This window comes from Sebastes umbrosus, chromosome 21 (genome assembly GCF_015220745.1).
Source record: "Sebastes umbrosus isolate fSebUmb1 chromosome 21, fSebUmb1.pri, whole genome shotgun sequence".
NCBI classification, from domain to species: domain Eukaryota; kingdom Metazoa; phylum Chordata; class Actinopteri; order Perciformes; family Sebastidae; genus Sebastes; species Sebastes umbrosus.
This window is the reverse complement of record NC_051289.1, coordinates 4,834,204-4,853,502: the sequence shown is the minus strand read 5'-3', so window position 1 is coordinate 4,853,502 and position 19,299 is coordinate 4,834,204. Positions and strand designations below refer to the sequence as shown.

At 38.3% G+C, this 19,299-nt stretch overlaps 1 protein-coding gene across 1 annotated transcript; it reads left to right on the top strand.

Annotated features, from left to right (window-relative positions):
- Positions 1-1,785: 1,785 nt before the first annotated feature.
- On the top strand, positions 1,786-17,745 carry mbtps2 (membrane-bound transcription factor peptidase, site 2). Its single transcript, XM_037757260.1, has 11 exons — positions 1,786-2,185; positions 5,048-5,196; positions 5,873-6,011; positions 6,708-6,811; positions 8,039-8,166; positions 11,519-11,637; positions 12,298-12,478; positions 14,014-14,120; positions 14,952-15,153; positions 15,554-15,629; positions 16,054-17,745. Exons 1-11 carry the CDS (start codon positions 2,111-2,113, stop codon positions 16,274-16,276), a joined length of 1,503 nt encoding a protein of 500 aa, XP_037613188.1. The 5' UTR covers positions 1,786-2,110; the 3' UTR covers positions 16,277-17,745.
- The last annotated feature ends 1,554 nt before the right edge of the window (positions 17,746-19,299 follow it).

The window sequence follows — 19,299 nt, the reverse complement described above, 5'->3', positions numbered from 1 at the left end:
TAGACTGACTGATAATTAGTAAACACATTTGGTTTTGGTGTCTTGTTTGCACTTTTGTAGCATACATGACGTGTTAGTGTGCAGAATTGACCTTTAACCTCACGTGGCCACAGAGAAAAAGTTACTTCCAAACATTTGTAGTGTGAATAAAACATGAATACTGATAAGCTGGAGACTCTGTGTGACACTGAACTGTGGTGTTATCGATGTGAAATGCATTAACACACAACGTTTTATCCTCCTCCTAACAGTTTTATTTTCCCTTGCTCACATTTATGACTTAATGAGTCAGACCGGGAGCTTGTTTCCTCTTCGTATCTGAGTCAGTGCCATCGACATTTATTGGTGTCCTTTTACCCTCCTGGCCTTTTGCTAGGATGAAATCCAATATCCAGACTCACGCTTTTATTTTTCACTGCTGCGGCTCAGCCAAAGTCTGCAAAGCCTGATCAATTATTTTGTGCTCCATTTTAAGGGCTAGTGCTGCCTTCAGGTCTCTTGGTAAAGTCAAGTAGCAAATATATACCCTTTCTTTCTTGCCAGTGTCATATTGTCATATTTTGTGTTAGCTGTTATTCTAGACACAAAATACAGCATGACAACAGGAGGATGAATAGTAGAAAATATGCATTTCTGACCCACAAAAATCAATAATAAACAGAGTAATGATATAAACATACTGTAAAATAAAACACATAGAAAATTAGGACAGAGAGAATATGTGATGATAAAATACATTATTACTTTTTGGCACAGCTTGCTGGTTGAAACAGATTAATTTAAATCTTCACACAATCTTTAAACTGCTTTATTAATGTAATAACTTCATTTTACAAGCTTTCAATTTTAAATTGCACAACCCAGAGTGATTCCTCTGTCCACAAAGACACATACATCAACTTAGCTTTCTTGTATTTTACATTGGAACTGCACTTTGGCTATTCTAATTTACGTCAAATGCCTCCTAATAATGCAGAAGAATACAAAGCAAAGAAATAACTTGATTTTTAGATTTCAGAAATTTTTAATTATCAGATTTTATCAACTTTTCTTCGGCTTTCAAGTAATAATTTCCACATTTCCCACACTGAACTTGAAGGCGCATAAGGCGCATAAAACTGGGACAAGCAAGAATTCATATTCATAAAATGAGAAAGCATAAGATAAGATAAAACTGTATTCATCCCGAGAGAAATTACTGTGCAGCAGTTGCAATACAAAGTGGGAAATATAGTGGCAAATATAGGAGTGCAAAAATAAAAAGTCTAAGATAACAATAAGGTGCAAATCCAAAATATATAACTGCAAACTGATGTCTGGCATACATAAAAAGTGTCTGGAATAATATGTATTTTTGTTATGTAACTGTTGAAGAAAATAAATAAATTAAAAGGGATTCAAATTATGTAAATCAGCCCAGTATAGTATGTCATTCTTATAGATATTTTCCTAGAAGAGAAGTTCTCTAGTTCACCACCAGGTGGCGGAAGCGCTCTATTTGACTGCCTATAAAAAAAGAACAGAAGAAGAACCACCACATGATTGTATTGATACACTGCAGGAATTACAGCATCCAGAGGAATCACCTTTTACTGTCACTAAGGAAGGCACTTTCACTTTCACACACATCAGGACTTTACATTGTCAGGTCTATTGGGGAATATATATAATATATATAATATATTGTGAAATTATTCAGTTATTATTATTTTTTTTTAATTGTTTTATTTATTTTATTTATTTTATTTATTTCATTTATTTCATTTATTTTATTTATTTTATTTATTCATTTTATTTATTTTATTATAATGTTTTCCCTGCCAATCTCCTGCTCCACACTCCAGTCCAGTAGATGGCTGTAATGCACCTATAAGCTGGTTTGCAATAAACCTTAAAGAAGAAGCACCACCACCAGGAAGTGTCTCGCGCAGAGCCGACCTGCTGACGGTTCTCCCCATCCAGAGCATCGCTCCAAACAAACCTGCTTCTCATCATATCTAATCTAAAATGTTACTGTGTTGACATCATGTGTAACCTTGACTAGCTGTGTGATGGAGACGGTTCAGTCTGGTTCCTAGTGTCCTCATAGAGAGTCCTCTGATGCTCCATCATGATCCCTGTTCCTCTGCTGGTGGTTGTGATGGGAGTCTGGTGTGTTGTCTATCTGGCCGACACACTGCTGAAGGTAAATACACATATGTGTTCTTGTTATTGGTGTTAAATAAGCTGTCAGCTAACTAATGCACATGGAGATATTAGGCCACTTCATTATCTAACATGTGTTTTGATTGGTTCCAGCTGTGCAGCATTTACATGTTTACAGATGCAGATAGCTTTATTAAATAATATTCTAATATTATGATACCTTTTTCTTTCTTTTTAGAGCTGTTGGCTGTAAATATCGAAATTAAAATGCTTGAATTTTTTAGTTTACGTGCAATGAGTCTAGAATATATTAAAAATGTTTTACTTTCTTAAATAACTGATGGAGAATATTTAACTTTTTCACCATATTCTAATTGTTTGAGCTGCACCTGTACACAATCATCAATGAACACAGTATAGGTGGCATATGGGGAGGTGCAAGATCAATACAAGTACAAGAATAAAAACATTTGCAATAAAACAATAAATACAAGAATAAAAACAAGATGAGATAAAATAATAAAAGGAATAAATAGAATAAAGTGCCAAGAGTATTGCACATTGCAAATAACATTCCAGGAATGAAGCTAATTGCAAACACCTGTTAGTTAATTGGTTAGTGCAAAATAACTTTACATTAAAGTAAATAAAACATTTTTGTTTTACGACTGTTTACGACTTGAGTTGGCCTTTTTAAAGTGTTTACTGGAAGCAGGATTGGTCAATAAATTGTAAATAAAACATGATAGTAACAAGCAAATTGGAATCACAAAAGTATATTACTAGCTATAGCTATTAAATTAGTGTTAACATCCTACCTTGTCCATCACCAGTGGAAGATGTACTAAATGAATAAATCACTAATTATTAAAGGGACAGTGTGTAAGATTTGGCAGCATCTAGTTGGTCAATGTTTTGCACATAACCTAACAGATATATTTACATATTTTTTTATAATTTGTATTTGTATTTCTTGACATTTACATTGCAGTACTTGCTTTTTATCTTTTTTATTTTTTCGTAGTATGTTTATTGTTATGCACCAAAGTACCATAGCAAATTCCTATTAATATGAGTTGGTAATAATAAACATAATTCTGATTCTGATATCAATCAGTGATATATTGTATGTAACTGCCTGTGAAGCTAATAGACTGAAAATAACTGGTTGACAATATATAGATATAGGTTTGGTTCTAGTTGTGATTGATTGTTCTAGTATCCACATCAAGACATGCTTCGTCAACTGTCCCAAAAAACATACACAAAAGAATTAAAGGTCCCATATTATGCTAATTTTCAGGTTCATACTTGCATTTTGTGTTTCTACTAGAACATGTTTACATGCTGTCATGTTCAAAAAAAACTTTATTTTCCTCATACTGTCTGTCTAAATATACCTGTATTCACCCTCTGTCTGAAACGCTCCATTTTAGCGCATTTCGATGGAATTGCAACGGAATTGCGTTGCTAGGCAACAGCTTGGGTCAATGTGTACTTCCTGTCAGCTGATGACATTCACATACACTGCAAACCAGTAAATAAACTGGGACACATTTAGAATGTTTACGTTTAAAATTGTGTAAAGGGTCTACATATTGTATATTCGTGACATCACGAATGGGCAGAAATCCTGACAGCTTGTTTCAAATGCAGAGTTCCTGAATACGGGCTGTGTGTATTTCCCTGTGGATTGAGTGTTTCGATACTTTCACAGTATTTTTTTATAGGACTTAAGCCTGCTTTATAATAAAAACAACATGAAAATCTCACTTTTTTATAATATGGGACCTTTAAAGGTACAGTGTGTAGGATTTGGCAGCATCTAGTTGGTCAATATTTTGCAAATTCATGCACAAAACATATATTGTACATATTGTTCATATATTTTTTCTTTTCATTGTCAGTTGTTCTATTTTGTTTATGTTTCTTGACATTTACAGTGCAGTACTTGCTTTTTATTTTATCGTAGTATGTTTATTGTTATGCACCAAAGTACCAAGGCAAATTCCTTTTAATGTGAATTGGTAATACATACAGTATGACCCTGATTGTTCAGATTCTGATATCAATCTGTGATATATTGTATGTAGCTGCCTGTGAAGCTAATAGACTGAAACTAACTGTCTGCCAATATATACAGGTTTTGGCTCTAGTTGTGATTGACTAGTATACTTCTTTGAAAACTGTCGCAAAAAACATACAGAAAATAATTAATGTCACTGCAAATGAATGCAATGATGCAGTGGACATTATTGTGCTTTTTAAAGATTAAAACACATTTGGGAATATAATTACAATGCCAAAAATATGACCAATTTTCTACAGACTGAGGTTATTGTCCAGCACGTTAGCTGTTGGTTTCAGTTGAACGTTCTGTTGCTATTAGCAACCACATCTGGCAACGTTCCATAGCAGTTTAACTGACATCATCGCTGGTATAAATCCACCGATTTTGTCAGATCTGTGACCACAGATATAAAACAGTTTAATATATATGTCTGTGACCAAGCAAATATTGACAGGCATCTTTTATCTCCTCATCGTAGCCTCCTTGGAGCATCATCAGTACACGTACTATAGCTGTTTTGTGATTAAAGGAACAGTGTGTAGCATTTTGTGAGATCTATTAGCAGAAATGGAATATAATATTCATAACTATGTTTTCATTAGTGTATAATCACCAATTTAAGGGATCCTCATCAAAAATGTGTCTATATAAAAAAACATATTGGCCAATACATCATTAACAGATATTTTAAACTCTCAAATATCAATATTGGTGTCAAAATTCCAGTATCTGTTGGGCTCTAATCACACCACTTATCACACACTCAACTACAGGAATGCATTTATTTGGGTATTGCACTTTTAGATACTGTAACTTTTCTTTTTCCCACAGTCGTTGTCGACATATCGGATCAGCTGGGAGTCATGGCTGGCGAGTCGAGGGCTGGCGTTGTCTCCTTTCCATTTGAGATGGCAGACCACCATGTTCAACCGGCTGTTTGCGTACTGCGCCCGCATCAACCCCCGAGCCCAGTTCCTGTGGTGAGGACTGCTGTTTAAATAATAAACTGCACTTTGCACTGTTTACCTGCTCACGAAGGTAAACAACATCTTTATGGAAGATTTCTCAGTAGGCCAACTTAAGCTCATTGATTATTAATGATTTAATATAATGCACTTTTTATTTCTTTTATTATTCACTTATACAAACAGAAAATTAAACAGATCTGATTAATAATTAATTTTGAAAATAATAATACATAATAATTAAATTTATTTTTTAGGGTAAACAGAGATTTTTTAAAATAATAATATGACTTTCTGTATTGAAATATGGTAAATGGACTTGGACTTAAAAATCTTGATATATCTTTTACACCCTTGCTTTGTTTCCTTTTCCTATGCGTGCAAGCTTTTATTTTGTTTTCAGATAAACGTATTACATTTATAGGGTAACTTATAATGGAATAATCATCACTTAAGTCCTTATAAACAATGCATGTTTTATGCTCCGTTTGTTTGTCATGGAAACGCAGTGGTATTCCTGCAAAAACAGAGAAATAGATGTCAGAATAATTTGGTGTTCAGGGACTCTATACTCCCTGAAGATGCTAATGTTTCACTCAGCTGTCCAAGATAAATGTATCACATTTAAAGGGTCACAAAGTACGACCAAATGAAAATGATTGTACTATTTTATCAACTTCATCCCTCCCAGGTTCAACTGCGGTCTGGTGTTTGGTGTAGTTGCCATGGTGGGATCAGTGGTGCTGCTGACAAAGACGCTGCAGCAGACGCTCGCTCAGATGACCTCCGACAACCCTCGGATAGGAGGACAGCAGGCCCTGCAGGTGGTGGTACGTACACACCCGACTGGGTGGAATTGTAAAGCATTGTTTATCTCTTCCCAGTGTAAAGGGTTCAGAGATTAACGAGAGTTCAGAGCATAAATGTCCTTGAAAGTTCATGCAAAGCCTGTCATATTCAAATGAGGGGGCGAAAAAATGCCCCCAATTATGAGAAGGGCTCTTATTTAGCATTTTTCACTGTTCACTTTTTATTCATTGAGGTGTCAAATAGCCGTGCATTAATGTGAGCGCTATCCCCAGCGGACCACTGTAGGTGATTCATGGGAAGCTATTAGTTGGCCATTTATAACTGAGCATTCAGCCCGGAGCTAATGCACCACACTGCCAGCGGAGGAGGAAAATGCAGACCACACAGAAAACCACAGCTTCAGCCAAACATGACACAATTAATATGAAGAGTGGAAACAAAAAAACTGAGAGGGGAGGAAGATTTAAATACATCTCGGTGATAAATGTTGTGTTTATTTGCCAAAGGTGCAATGCAGATATATACATCATAGTTTAATAACATTTCCTCCTAGGAACGGATGAAAGTGCCCATAAAAATCACATCAAATAGGCAAAAAATCCATAAGAGAAGTTGGTATTTCACCCTAAAGATGACTGTTGGTGTTCATGTTGTGTTTCTGTATCAGTCTCAGTCGTGTGTTGCTTTTCTTTTTTTGGTCTGGGGCGTGTCTTTAGGTCCCTGGTGTCAATCTGCCCACCAGTCAGCTGGCCTACTTCTTCATCGCCCTGCTGCTCAGCGGAGTTATACATGAGCTGGGCCACGCTGTGGCAGCATTGAGGTAAAACACACACGCACCATAACACAATCTGTTACCATGACAGCCGACAGAGTAAAGAGCATCCAATGGCCATTAAGATGTGGGACTATGTAAAGTAGTTTTTTAAAGGGTATATAAATATTTTCTATTTTAAGATGTATAAATCAAGATATTTTTCAACCTGGTTTGGTGTCATTCTGGTCCTTATGCGAGTACCTTACACACTTAACTTTTCCTAATATGTGTGTGTGAGTCTGAGCATATGGCTGCTGCATTTAACTGGACGTTAAAGGGATAGTTCAGGTGTTTTGAAGTGGGGTTGTATGAGGTACTTATCCATAGTCGGTGTATTACCTACAGTAGATGACGGTCGGCACGCACCCAGTTTGAAGAAAGAGACAAGAGTTACCGCGAGGAAGCAAAGCAATGTACTGCTGTGGACGGGGGCAGCAGCAAAACGTATTTTAGCCACCTAAAAAAATCAATATCAGTTTAATTGTACACTATATTTAGAATATTTTCGCCGGTTTACCTTGCCGTGAGTCAGCTATACAGTCTTATGTTTCCCACGGGGAACTGAAGCCATTATTTATGCCCAAAGCAGCCAGTCTCCATTGGGAAAAAACAGTAATTTTACCTCTCAAAACACGCTGCTGATGCAGAAGTAGACCAGCATCTCCTGTGTTCTTTCAATGGAGCCTGGTGTCTTTTTGCGAGAGCGTAGATGAATACAACCGCTTCAGTTCCCTGTCAGAAAGAGCTGTCTGATGGCAAAGTAAAGCGGTCAAAATATTCTAAATATAGCATACACTTAAACTGATATTGATTTTTTTAGGTGAGCCTTTCTTTTAGGTGGCAAAATCACATTTTGCTGGCAGCCCCGTCCACAGCAGTACATTGCTTTACTTCCTTGCGGTAACTCCTGTCTGTTTCTCCAAGCTGGGGGCGTGCCGACCGCCATCTACTGTAGGTAATACACTGACTACGGATAAGTACCTTATACAACCCCACTTCAAAACTATTCCTTTAATCTTTTAGCATCTGATGAGGTATGTGCTTAAAGCCCCTAAAACGTGGCGTCAAATCTCTCTATAAGATTAAATACCCATGCTTTAATAAGCTGTGGCACTAAATAATGTGTTCATGTAGGATCCCATCACTCATAACAAAACTTTTTCAGGGACTTTAATGCGGTGTCTTTCTCTTTTGGACCTCTTTTAATGTGTAATATTTTTCTCCCCCCGGCAGGGAGCAAGTGCGAGTAAACGGCTTCGGCATCTTTGTGTTTGTGGTGTATCCCGGTGCGTTTGTGGACCTCTTCACCACACACCTCAACATCATATCACCCGTTCAGCAGCTCCGCATCTTCTGTGCCGGTAAGACAAACTTGTTTTATCCGGAGATGTTTTTGATCACTCCTTATGGCAGAGATGATTGTTTTGTCAGCTAATGTGATCACAGCTATTAATCACCATTATTACAAGCATTTTGTTAAACACTCATTTCTGTTTTAGCCAGTGAAGGTCGCCCTGAGGTCATTTATTTCTGAACACCAGACAGCTGCTTCACATCAAATCATTTCACTCCGCAATTAAGGAAATTAGATTTTAATTAATTGATTGGTGGAGCTTGCAGTTATTCACGCATGAATGATGTCTCCTACGAGCCACCGTAGGAGTTAAAGGCTGATTATTTTCAATGCGGTCTGGTCAAGAAGAATATTGCCAGTTTTGATTAGAAAGCAGTCGAGAGGGCAGTTTAAAGCAGCAGAAAATAATGCTCTTATGATTCAAATTACTGCAAAAACAATATTATATAAACTCAACAATCAAGAGTTAAAAGATCAGCGAGAGAAAAGGGAGAGTTCTCTCTTTCTCTGACAGATTCTAGCAAAGGAAAAGAGTGATTACAGAGGGGCAAATGTGTTTATATGCTGAGGTTTGGTATGACGTGTAGTAAAATCCACCCTGATGACGAACAAAATGCTGCTAGAAACCAATCAAAAGGCAAAAGATGCCCACTTTGAAAAGTTCATTTCTTACTTTGAACTATATATCCTCTATGTTCATTATGAATTATGCTGTAAGTTTGTTAAAGGGGCCAGTGTGTAGCATTTAGGGGGATCAATATTGACGCGATACAGGTCATTTCATATCTCGATAACGCCATATATCATGATGTTTTCTGGTAATTCAAATAAATATTCAGTATGAGTATTTTCACAATATCTCTATATATGCTTTCATCACGAAATGATTCCACTGAAAGACTATATATTATGATATTGAATTATTAATAATAATAATAATTACACGCTTGGCACACGGGAGAAATTCAGTTGGCTGCAATCTGCAACCGCACCGCTAGATGCCGCCACATCCTACACACTGCACCTTTAAATAATCATAAGTCATGTTTAAGTTACTTTGGTGTTTGTAATCACTAAAGCTAACACACTTGCACTAAATCTAAGGCGCTAATAGCATGCCAATTGAAGCTAATTGAAGCTAATTTGACGGTTTATAAAGGTTTTGTACTTATTCATGTCTGTTTTACTGTTGCTAATGATTTGTTATGGTCTACTATTGTGATTATTATTCCATACAAACATACAAGATGTATACCTACAATGTTCATACAACTGTTTAAGACACTGAGCATCAGTAACGTTATGTGTGGAATTAAAAATCCCTGCTATCATAACTGGATAATCGTTATAAATATTATGCTCCTTGTCAGTTTATTTGTCAGGGAAACACTGTGTGGTATTCCTGCACAAACAGGGACATGGATGTCAGGATAATTTTGTGTTCAGAGACTCTAAACTCCCTGCAGATGCTAATGTGTCACTCAGCTGTCCAAGCGTGTGAGAGCATGACACTTTAATGAAAAGGCACCGTTACTAAACGGTGCTTTCCTCGATGCTGTCAGGAGCCTTCAGAGGGCAGTGAAGAGCTACTGTAGAAACCATCTGTATCTTTAACTAGATACTATTCCTCCAGGCTTTTTTCTTTTGCTTAATGTGACAAGAAAATAACTCTGGTGGCGACTGCAGGCACCAAACTGAGACGTCCAATCAAGTCGTATGACGAAGCAGAGAGAGGGAGAGAGAGAGAGAGAAGGATGCTATTCCCATCAGGGGAGTGGTGACATAACGGCATGCTGTGTTTATTTTTCTGTCTCTCTCCACGGTGGAGATCTCTCGGTACGCAGGGGGCTCTCGCTCATAACATGTTTATTATTTATTCCTGCAGAGATAGGTGGTGCAACTTTAATAGTTTGTTTACTGTATAAAGTCAATATGGGAAAATACATATGCACCCTTTAGGCCTGGAATTAAAATCTTATAAAACATTCTGGGATTTTTTTTTTTTCTTCCCAAGAGACACAAAATTCCTCAAGCTATCTTCAGCTATTAATTTACTCCTCACCAGAGACTCTGTGTAGCCTGCTGCTTGATGTAGCTGTCACCACGTTTGAATAATGGCTTTGCATGTTCAGTATGTTAGAGGAAATAAGACCTAAACTTTGTGCCTTGACCTCATCAAGCAATTGGACGTTTCCTCGTGTGGTTTTTGGGGAGACTGTCTTTTTGCATGGTATAGACGGCTATTTTTAGTGAGCGGCGGTTACCGTTCTGCCACGACATCCTACAGTCTGAATATGTGGAGAACATGCAAAACGGTTGTTGCAACATCGAGTATCCAGACTCTAGTATACAACCCTGGTGTTGCTGTTGGCTTTTCAGTAGCTTCAGTCTGGAGGTTGATGAGGTTATATTTGAGAAGTTTTACTTTGTACTTAAAGGGATAGTTCTGGTGTTTTGAAGTGGGGTTGTGTGAGGTACTTATCCATAATCAGTGTATTACCTACAGTAGATGACGGTCGGCACGCCCCCAGTTTGGAGAAACAGACAGTAGTTACTGAAGCAAAGCAATGTATTGCTGTGGATGGGAGCAGCAGCAAAATGTATTTTAACCACCTAAAAGAAAGACCCGCCTAAAAAAATCAATAGCAATTTATTTGTATGCCATATTTAGAATATTTTTGCCGCTTTACCTTGCTGTCAGACAGCCGTTTCCGATGGGGAACTGAAGCGGTTGTATCCATCTATGCTCTCGCCAAATTCCACCAGACTCCATTGAAAAAAATAGTAATTTTACTTTGCAGAACACGGGAGTTGCTGGTCTACCGCTGCCTCCATCTGTTAGTTTGTTTGTGCTATTGTGTGACTTTGGTGAATCCGAACAAACCAAAGTCACACAATAAAACAAACAAACTAACTGATTTAGGCTGCGGTAGACAAGCAGCTCCTGTGTTCTGTGAGGTAAAATTACTGTTTTTTTTCAATGGAGTCTGGCAGCTTTGGCGAGAGCATATTTCAAGGCTTAAGTTCCTTGTCGGAAACATAGACTGTACAGCTGACTCACGGCAAACTAAACCAGCGAACATATTCTAAATAAAGCCTAAACTTAAACTGACATTGTCTTTTTTTAGGTGGTTCTTTCTTTTAGGTGTCAAAAATACATTTTGTTGCCGGGCCCGTCCACAGCAGTATATTGCTTTGCTCCTGTCTGTTTCACCAAACTGGGGGCATGCCATTCGTCATATACTGTACCTCATACAACCCCACTGCAAAACACCCAAACTATCCCTTTTAAGGACATTTCAGGAATAATACATTCTTCAATAAAGTAAGTTTAAATGTTTCTGTTTTTCTTTCTCTAGGAGTGTGGCACAACTTTGTCCTGTGTGTGGCAGCATTAGCCTTCCTCTTCCTGTTGCCCATCTTGCTGTTTCCCATGTACTCCACCGGCAACGGGGCGTTCATCACCGAGGTCATCCAGGTCAGTGCAGCAAGTTTTTAAATATCTGTCAACGTTTTTTTTATTTAAGCAGAATTTTAATAAGCAATTTTTGATGAAAAAAAGGCAGAAAATGTTTTTTTCAGTCTCTCAAATATGGAGATTTCCTGCTTTTCTCTGTTTTTATATCATATTAAACGATCGATAATGAAAATAATGGTTAGTTGCAGCCCTATGTCTGTCTAAATATTGAACGTAGTGAGTCACCTTTACTCCGTGAGTCACATTTACATTTACTCTGTATGGTATATTTTATTTCCAGACTGACCTTTGTGCAACAAAATGTAATAATCATTACTTTGTCAGTGCTAAAGTCACTGCTTCACTATAGCATGTTTTCCAATGTCACTGTAATTAATAACCTTTATTTGTGTGGGCGAAGTCGGCGGGGCATGAATTATTTTCACGTCATCGCCTAGTGCACATTCATACAGTCAGTCATTCACACAGCCACAGTTGGCTGCTGAAGGAGTTTGGTGTTGATTGCTCAAGGACTCATTGGCAGTAGCAAGGGAAAGTAAATTTGTCAATCTCATCTCCACCCAGATTTGTCTGGCTATTGCGAGACATAAAACCATCAAATTATGTTTTTTTTGACCCCACTTGAACCAGTTTTTATATCCGTCTGTGTCTTTGGACCAGGGCTCTGCGGCTGACGGTCCCCGGGGTTTGTCAGTCGGGGACATAGTGACCGGGTTGGAGGACTGTCCCGTCAGGGGAGTGGAGGAGTGGAGCAGCTGCCTGTCTCACCTCTCTCACACCCCACAGACAGGATACTGTGTCCCCGCCGCCAGCCTGCAGCCCAGCTGGGCCCACGGACGAGGTGAGTGTGATGTTTATGCAGTGACAAAAACAAGTGTAATTTAAAGAGTCAGCGGTGAGCGTCTGCAATAGACACTTACTCACTGTTTATAATCAGAAAAATAAATAAATTATTGATTTTATTAATTCAATAACAACTCACTGTGAAAATGTAACCAAGTAATTCGTCTCCTGCTTTAACATATCATTTTTTGTATTTTTGCAAAATCCTCAGTGTGCCGCCTAAAAGTTGAATCAGGTCAAACCAGCAGAGCAGCAGCGGGAGCTGTGATTGGCCAGCTGTAAGACGGAGTCATGTGTGAGGTCAGAGCTCAACAGCTGGCCAATCAGAGCTCCTGTTGCTTCTCTGTGGTCTATCACTATTCCAGTGGCAGACTTCATAATTTAGCGATAAATGCCAAAAATGTTAATGTCTTTATTAAAATATCATCATTTCATGTAGAGCTTCAATGATTAGTTTTGATCGACAGAAAATCAATCTGCCACTAATTTCATCACATCTCATATTCTCCTCTGTTTTCAGCTTCTCAAATGTGAGGATTTACTATTTTTCTTCGTCATATACGACAGTCAGTTGAACATCTTTTAGGTTTTGTTTGTTTAGTTGGACAAAACAAGCAAATTCAAGGCACCTTTTTACTATTTTTATATTACATATTATGTTTTTGGGTTGTCCTAACGACCGTCTGTACCAGTCTTGTGAACGCGATATCTCAGGAACGTCTGGAGTGTATTTCTTCAGATTTGGCACAAACGTTCGCTTGGACTCAAAGACGAACTGGTGATCAAAGGTCACTGTGACCACACAAAACATGCCTTTTGGCATATGCTAATTATGACAATTTCACACAAATGTCTAACAGGATAAAATGATGAGGTGTTGACATTTCGGACAGACATGGATGTAAACTGCAACTTGACTGGTTGACGGAGGCATTCAACCACGAGGCGGTGTTTCTAGTTTCCATTTTATACACCAAATGATTAATCAAAATAATAATTTGCAGATTAATCGATAATGAAAATAACTGTTGGTTGCATTTTAACCAAAGGATTAAAGTATTTCCCATCTTCTCTCCATCGTTCCATCATATTAAACTTCACACTCCAATCCTGTCTGTGTTATTCTGATGATGGTTGATGATTCAGAATGCCTCAAGTAGTGTAATATGTGTGACGAGAGCATGGCAGGACACCAGGTGTCATTCTGCTCCTAATTACTGAACAATGCATTCTCTTGCATGCATATTAATAATCAAACAGTCAAGTTAGTGTTTGTGTGAGTTCACACAGCCAGAGGTCCTGATGACGTGTGAGAAGCCAGCGTGATAATCTCACTTATGTCATGAAGTGTGTGATACTCTGTGCTTGTTTAATCATCTTGTGGTTGTTGGAGTAGATTTACCAACTGAGAATCAAAAACCTCAGTGACATCCATCTTTAGTTTCCAGCCTGACACACAAATCTAATCAACCAGTCTCTCTCTCTCTCTCTCTCTCTCTCCTCTGTTTACCCCTTTTACTCTTTCTCTCGTAGCTTTCAAGCGTCTGGATGGAACGATGGACTGCTGCAGCAACAACAGCCTGACAGACCTCTGTTTCTCTTACATGAAGCCACAGGGCAAGAACAGCAGAGAGAGAGAGGTGACGCACGCACACACACACAAACACACACACACACATATACATGCAGACAGACAGGCTGGGACTTTTTGTGACTGCTTCATCATGTGAGCAGGTTTCCAACTAGACAGTCAAGCATATTTTTATTTGTTCCTTTTATTCAATTCACTTCCTTTTATTCCCATTTTGTGCCACTTTGTTTGCAACTACGTGAGTTGAATGCACAAACAAAACCAATTATGAATATACACTAATCAAATTTCAACCTTATAATTGGGTTTAGTTATGACAGATAATATAATTGTAGGCAATTTAAGCAATGAAATTGTAGATCTTTCTAAAAAGCAAACCAATTCATTCATTTTAAGAGACCCATCTTATTTTCTCTTTTGTATATTATTTACTATTGCTCCTTAATAAAGTAAAAGTATTTTTTTACGCAATTAATTGATGGTATAATTGGTAGAATACTGGATAATTTAAATAATCAATAACTGCAGCCCTAAAAAAAACAACCCCAAAAAATAAAAAAAATAAAACAAGTGTCTTTTCTTCTTGATTTCCTCATTTGTTGCTAATGACGGTTCACTTACTGTGTCGACTGCATAACGTCACACATTTTGTGCGACCCTGACCTGTTTTCACAAGATAAACACTGTCATAAATGCACATAAGAAGTGCAACATCATGAATGAAGATATATGAAAAACAAAACAAGATAGTGCACGTCATCAAGAGACAAAGAGTTGTACAAGAAACCAAGAAACATCAGGAAAAGATCTAACAATAAACTGTTAATTCCTACTGACTTCTCTTATATTTGCATCCCCTCCTGTGATCCTGTGGCTGCAGTACGCCTGCATGCCGGTGCGTAAGATGGTGACGGGAACGCGAGTGTGTCGTAGCGACAACGACTGCGCCGCCGGGCACTCCCACGTCGCCAGCATTTGCGTCACTCCGTCTCTGGAGAACCAGACTCGCTTCATCCGTGTCACGCACCCGCCCAACACGCACATGCTGTTTGTGGGCTATCCGCCGCACCTTCACTACGCCAGTACGTATGCTGTGATGCTTTGTTCACCTCCCCTTTTTCCTGTTTACTTTAAGAAATGTTGGAAAGCTGAAGTAGAAGTATATCAGACATTTTGAAATGTTTTTTTAATTTTTCCTATAAAGTCACAAATGATATTTCCATTATTCTTTGTTCCTTATCCTATGCAACAAGATACTATTTCGATGAGTACCACCCTAGAAGGAGGCATGAGCTTGTATCTGTAATATTCACGTAATTGGTGTTTACAGTGTACCGTGTTGAGCTGACTCTCCAGTCTTTAAGTGATTTACAAGGTTGTGTTGTCTGCTGCTATTTAAGACAGTTACCTAAGTGTTGAATGGATAAAATCTTCCTATAATGACGTGTTTGTGTAACACCTCCCGTGTTTTGTCATTCCCAGTGAGTCTGACCAACTTTGTCCCCCGCTTTGGTTTCCTCCACCTGGATCTGCCCGTCTTCTTGGAGACTTTCTGCAAGTATCCTTTCATGTTTAAATGACAGATGAGTCATAAGGAGATGGATGGATGGTACAGTACGAGGAGTTGGCTTACTTGACAGCAAATGATGTTACTTTGTAAAGGATAGGAGGGTAATTTAAGTCCTTGGTTGACAAAGCACCGTCTGTTCTGTCTGAATGATGAACATTTTACTCTTGGTGATAAAGCATTCCGATTGTGATTGGCCTCTGAACATACAGTCTGTTATTTCTGCTTAAAAGTCCCCTTTTTAACATCTAATCTTTTTCTTCCACAATGAATAAGTCTGATAAACCTCACAAGTTTGCTATTTAATATGAATGTAACCCTTCATTGCGTAGGGAGGGTGTGTGGGTGGGATGTGTCCAAGGTGAAGAATGTATTTAATCCAGTATTATTGCCCCTTAACCCTCCTGTGTCTCAGATATGTGGTGTCCCTCTCTGGTGCGTTAGCGGTAGTAAACTCCGTGCCGTGCTTCGCTCTCGACGGTCAGTGGATGCTGAACGCGCTGCTAGAGGCCACGCTGGTTACTGTGGTAACGGACCGTCAAAAGCGAGAGCTGATTGGTTTCTTCCTGCTGCTGGCGGGCAGCGCCCTGCTGGCAGCCAACGTGGCACTGGGCCTGTGGATGGTCACGGCGCGGTAGCCACAGCGGTGAGCTGCGCTGGCAAGACAAAAAACTAAATGAATAAAAACCCCCATGTGGACGGAGAGTTGTTCTCCCAGGATGTGTTTGACACGTGTGGACCATTAAACTGTGAACATTACAGGGAACAGACTGCATTACCCAGCACTGCTGCCCACTTTCAGGAGACTGTTGAGCAGAACATTTGTCTGCCTTTTAAGGGTTTACTGGACCACCAGGGAAAACAATAACCAACCTTCTTCCACCTTGTTGCCGCCATATACTCGAAAAAGCACATATACTAATAGAATAATGCACTTGCCGTAAAGCACTGTCCTAAGTGACCGTTTACAAAGACTTCAAATGTTAATATCTATGAAGGGTTTGATTCCAAAATGCCATACTTTCCTGTTGACACACTGTCTGTCTCAATGTGCTGCAAAGAGGTGCCCTTAGACGTTAGGCTGTTCAGAGAAGAGAAGCAAAAAAAACAATAGTTTAAGTCAGTTTTCTTCAGTGTATAATCACCTGAAAATAAGAGTTGTTGTGTTTCCGTTACCTTAGAATGAGTAATTTATATCTACATAGGGAGCCGGTCCTCTCTTCACGGAGCCGTGTCATGTTTCTGCAGTAGCCCAGAACGGACAAACCACTGTGTTAACTTTTCCTGCTTTGTCCGGAGTCGATAAGTTAACCCTCGTCACTCCTCTCCATCGCTGGGAAACAAGACACGGGAAACCTTTGTTGGTCTTGAGGAGCTGCAGCATTTATTTCTGCAACTTCTACTGAACATTCACTTGATATTCTCAAAGCTAAACTAACTTCGTCTTCTGCTCCACTTGCTCACTTTTTCACTCGCACATATTTGCCACCACTCTCTCTCTTGCTTCACCACTCACTTCACTACACACTGTCTCGTCTATTCTCCAAATGACTTACGCTACTAGTACAACAGCTCTAGAGAGGGCCATTCACGTTTTCACGTCAGGCACCGTAGTTCTGCTACACGCTTGGCACATGGGATAAGTTGCAATCTGCAACCTCACAGCTAGATGTCACCAGATGTTACACACTGTACTTTTAAAAAGCCTTACATTTATTGGCAAATGCATGGCAATACCTTGAATTTCTACTACATATCACCAGTAGAAACAAATGTACTACTTAATATTCATGTGACAGGAACTGGCTATAAGTGTGTACATATAATTCATTAATGAAGACGACTCCTACATCATTTTGTGATGTCCGACTAATGTTTAAAGGCGGGTATCCCATTTCGAATTGAAACGGATTTGCTCCGATAAGTGTCTTTCTCTTCCTCGAGCATTGTCGAGGGAAAATGAACTTGTCTGTGAACCTTTTCACACTTTTTCTCAAAGTGTAAGTTTCATGTATACTCTCTTGGCCGCTCACTGTCTGCAATCCGGTTGTGATTTGTCAAACTTGTGGAATAAAGACTTCTTTTGTCTATGCTGTCTTTCAAACTGTTTAATGAGTCAAAGAGGGTTTTTTTAGATTAGATGTTTAGATTAAATTCAACTTTATTGTAACTGAACAATGAAATGCAGTTTAGTACTAGTACCAACCAGAAGTGCAAAAAGCAGTAAAGTGCAGAGTAATGTACATAATCAAGTATAGAATGTGGAGTAAACATTTTATTTGCACATTTACAAAGACATTTATTTATTTTATTTATTTACAGTTCATTCAATACAATACACAGGATACAATACAATATTAATATTAATATTAACAATAATTATATAAATAAATAATACCAATAATAATAACATTACATAATAATAATGAAAATATAAAACAATTTAAAATGTATTTATAATAATTATATTTGCTGAAGCTACATTGTAGTTTGTTATAAACCATTTATTAAATGTAAATATACTTCTTAATTGGTTAAAGTAAAAAAATTACAATATTAATATTAGCAATAATATAAATAAATGATACCAATAACATTATTACATAATAATGAAACTATAAAAATATAAAAAAATATATTATAATTATATTTGCTGAAGCTACATTATAGTTTGTTATAAACCATTTATTAAATGTAAATATACTTCTTAATTGGTTAAAGTAAAAAAAAAAAAAAAAATCCTAATCCAGTTCTTTGTGATCATATATTTTTGTTCATTGTGCAGTTAAATCTTACTTCATATTACATATCCACTCACATGAATGCAGAAGTGGACGTGAAGTTAATATCTATTGACTCCATGGCCCTTCCTTGTTTCCTTTTTTATATTTCTCACCAATAGTTAAATATCTTCTAAATGGAAAATGGGAAGCTTTTGTTGAAAAAGATCTTAAAGTAGCCCGTTGTTCCTCTCAGGAGTTCTGCACCTTTCTAATTTTATACACTGCATATCGGCTCATTGTCTTCAAGCAAAAGCACACATGCTACACTTTTAGTAAGAGCTCCAGACCGCAGTGTTTCTTTAGTGTTTTCAGGGAGTCTTGCAGTGATTACGTTTCCTGAGCGTGTTAGGAGAGACATGACACATTATAATTTGGAAGGGTGTTTCCTACAGACATATAAATACTGAACGACCTTCAGCTTAGCCACAGAGGTGTGTTTACCTCTACGGTGAGCAGACACCTCCGTCAGCAGGTTCAAAATCGTTGCCTTTTTGGAGACTTTATCACCGAATAATTAGGGACGTTTGTGGGGAGGATCGGACCCAGTTGCATGCAGGAGTTGCCGTCTGTCGTGCATGTATGTTTATGTTCAGATAAGATATTTCGAAGGCTGATTTTCTTTCCTCAATCTATTCGAAATGATTGCTTGTGTGACCTTGCATGTGTGTTTTGGTTGCCTATCTTGTGCTAATGACAGCCTGGAGGGATGTTTGGGTAAACAGACATGGGAGGATGATGAAGAGGAGGAGGAGGAGGAGGAGAGGCCAGAAAGGAGGCATGTTCTTACTGTGTGCTTCATACTGAGAGATGGACCCTTGAATGAACTCTGAGACCTCTTCTATGTTAACAGGATGAAGACTCTGCAGCCATGCTCGAGG

Excerpts from the sequence above, each read along its gene's own strand:
- mbtps2 (XM_037757260.1), top strand. The coding sequence starts at position 2,111 with ATGATCCCTGTTCCTCTGCTGGTGGTTGTGATGGGAGTCTGGTGTGTT. Across the intron at positions 5,197-5,872 it reads CCCCGAGCCCAGTTCCTGTG|GTTCAACTGCGGTCTGGTGT; the intron begins GTGAGGACTGCT and ends CATCCCTCCCAG. Across the intron at positions 14,121-14,951 it reads AGAACAGCAGAGAGAGAGAG|TACGCCTGCATGCCGGTGCG; the intron begins GTGACGCACGCA and ends CTGTGGCTGCAG.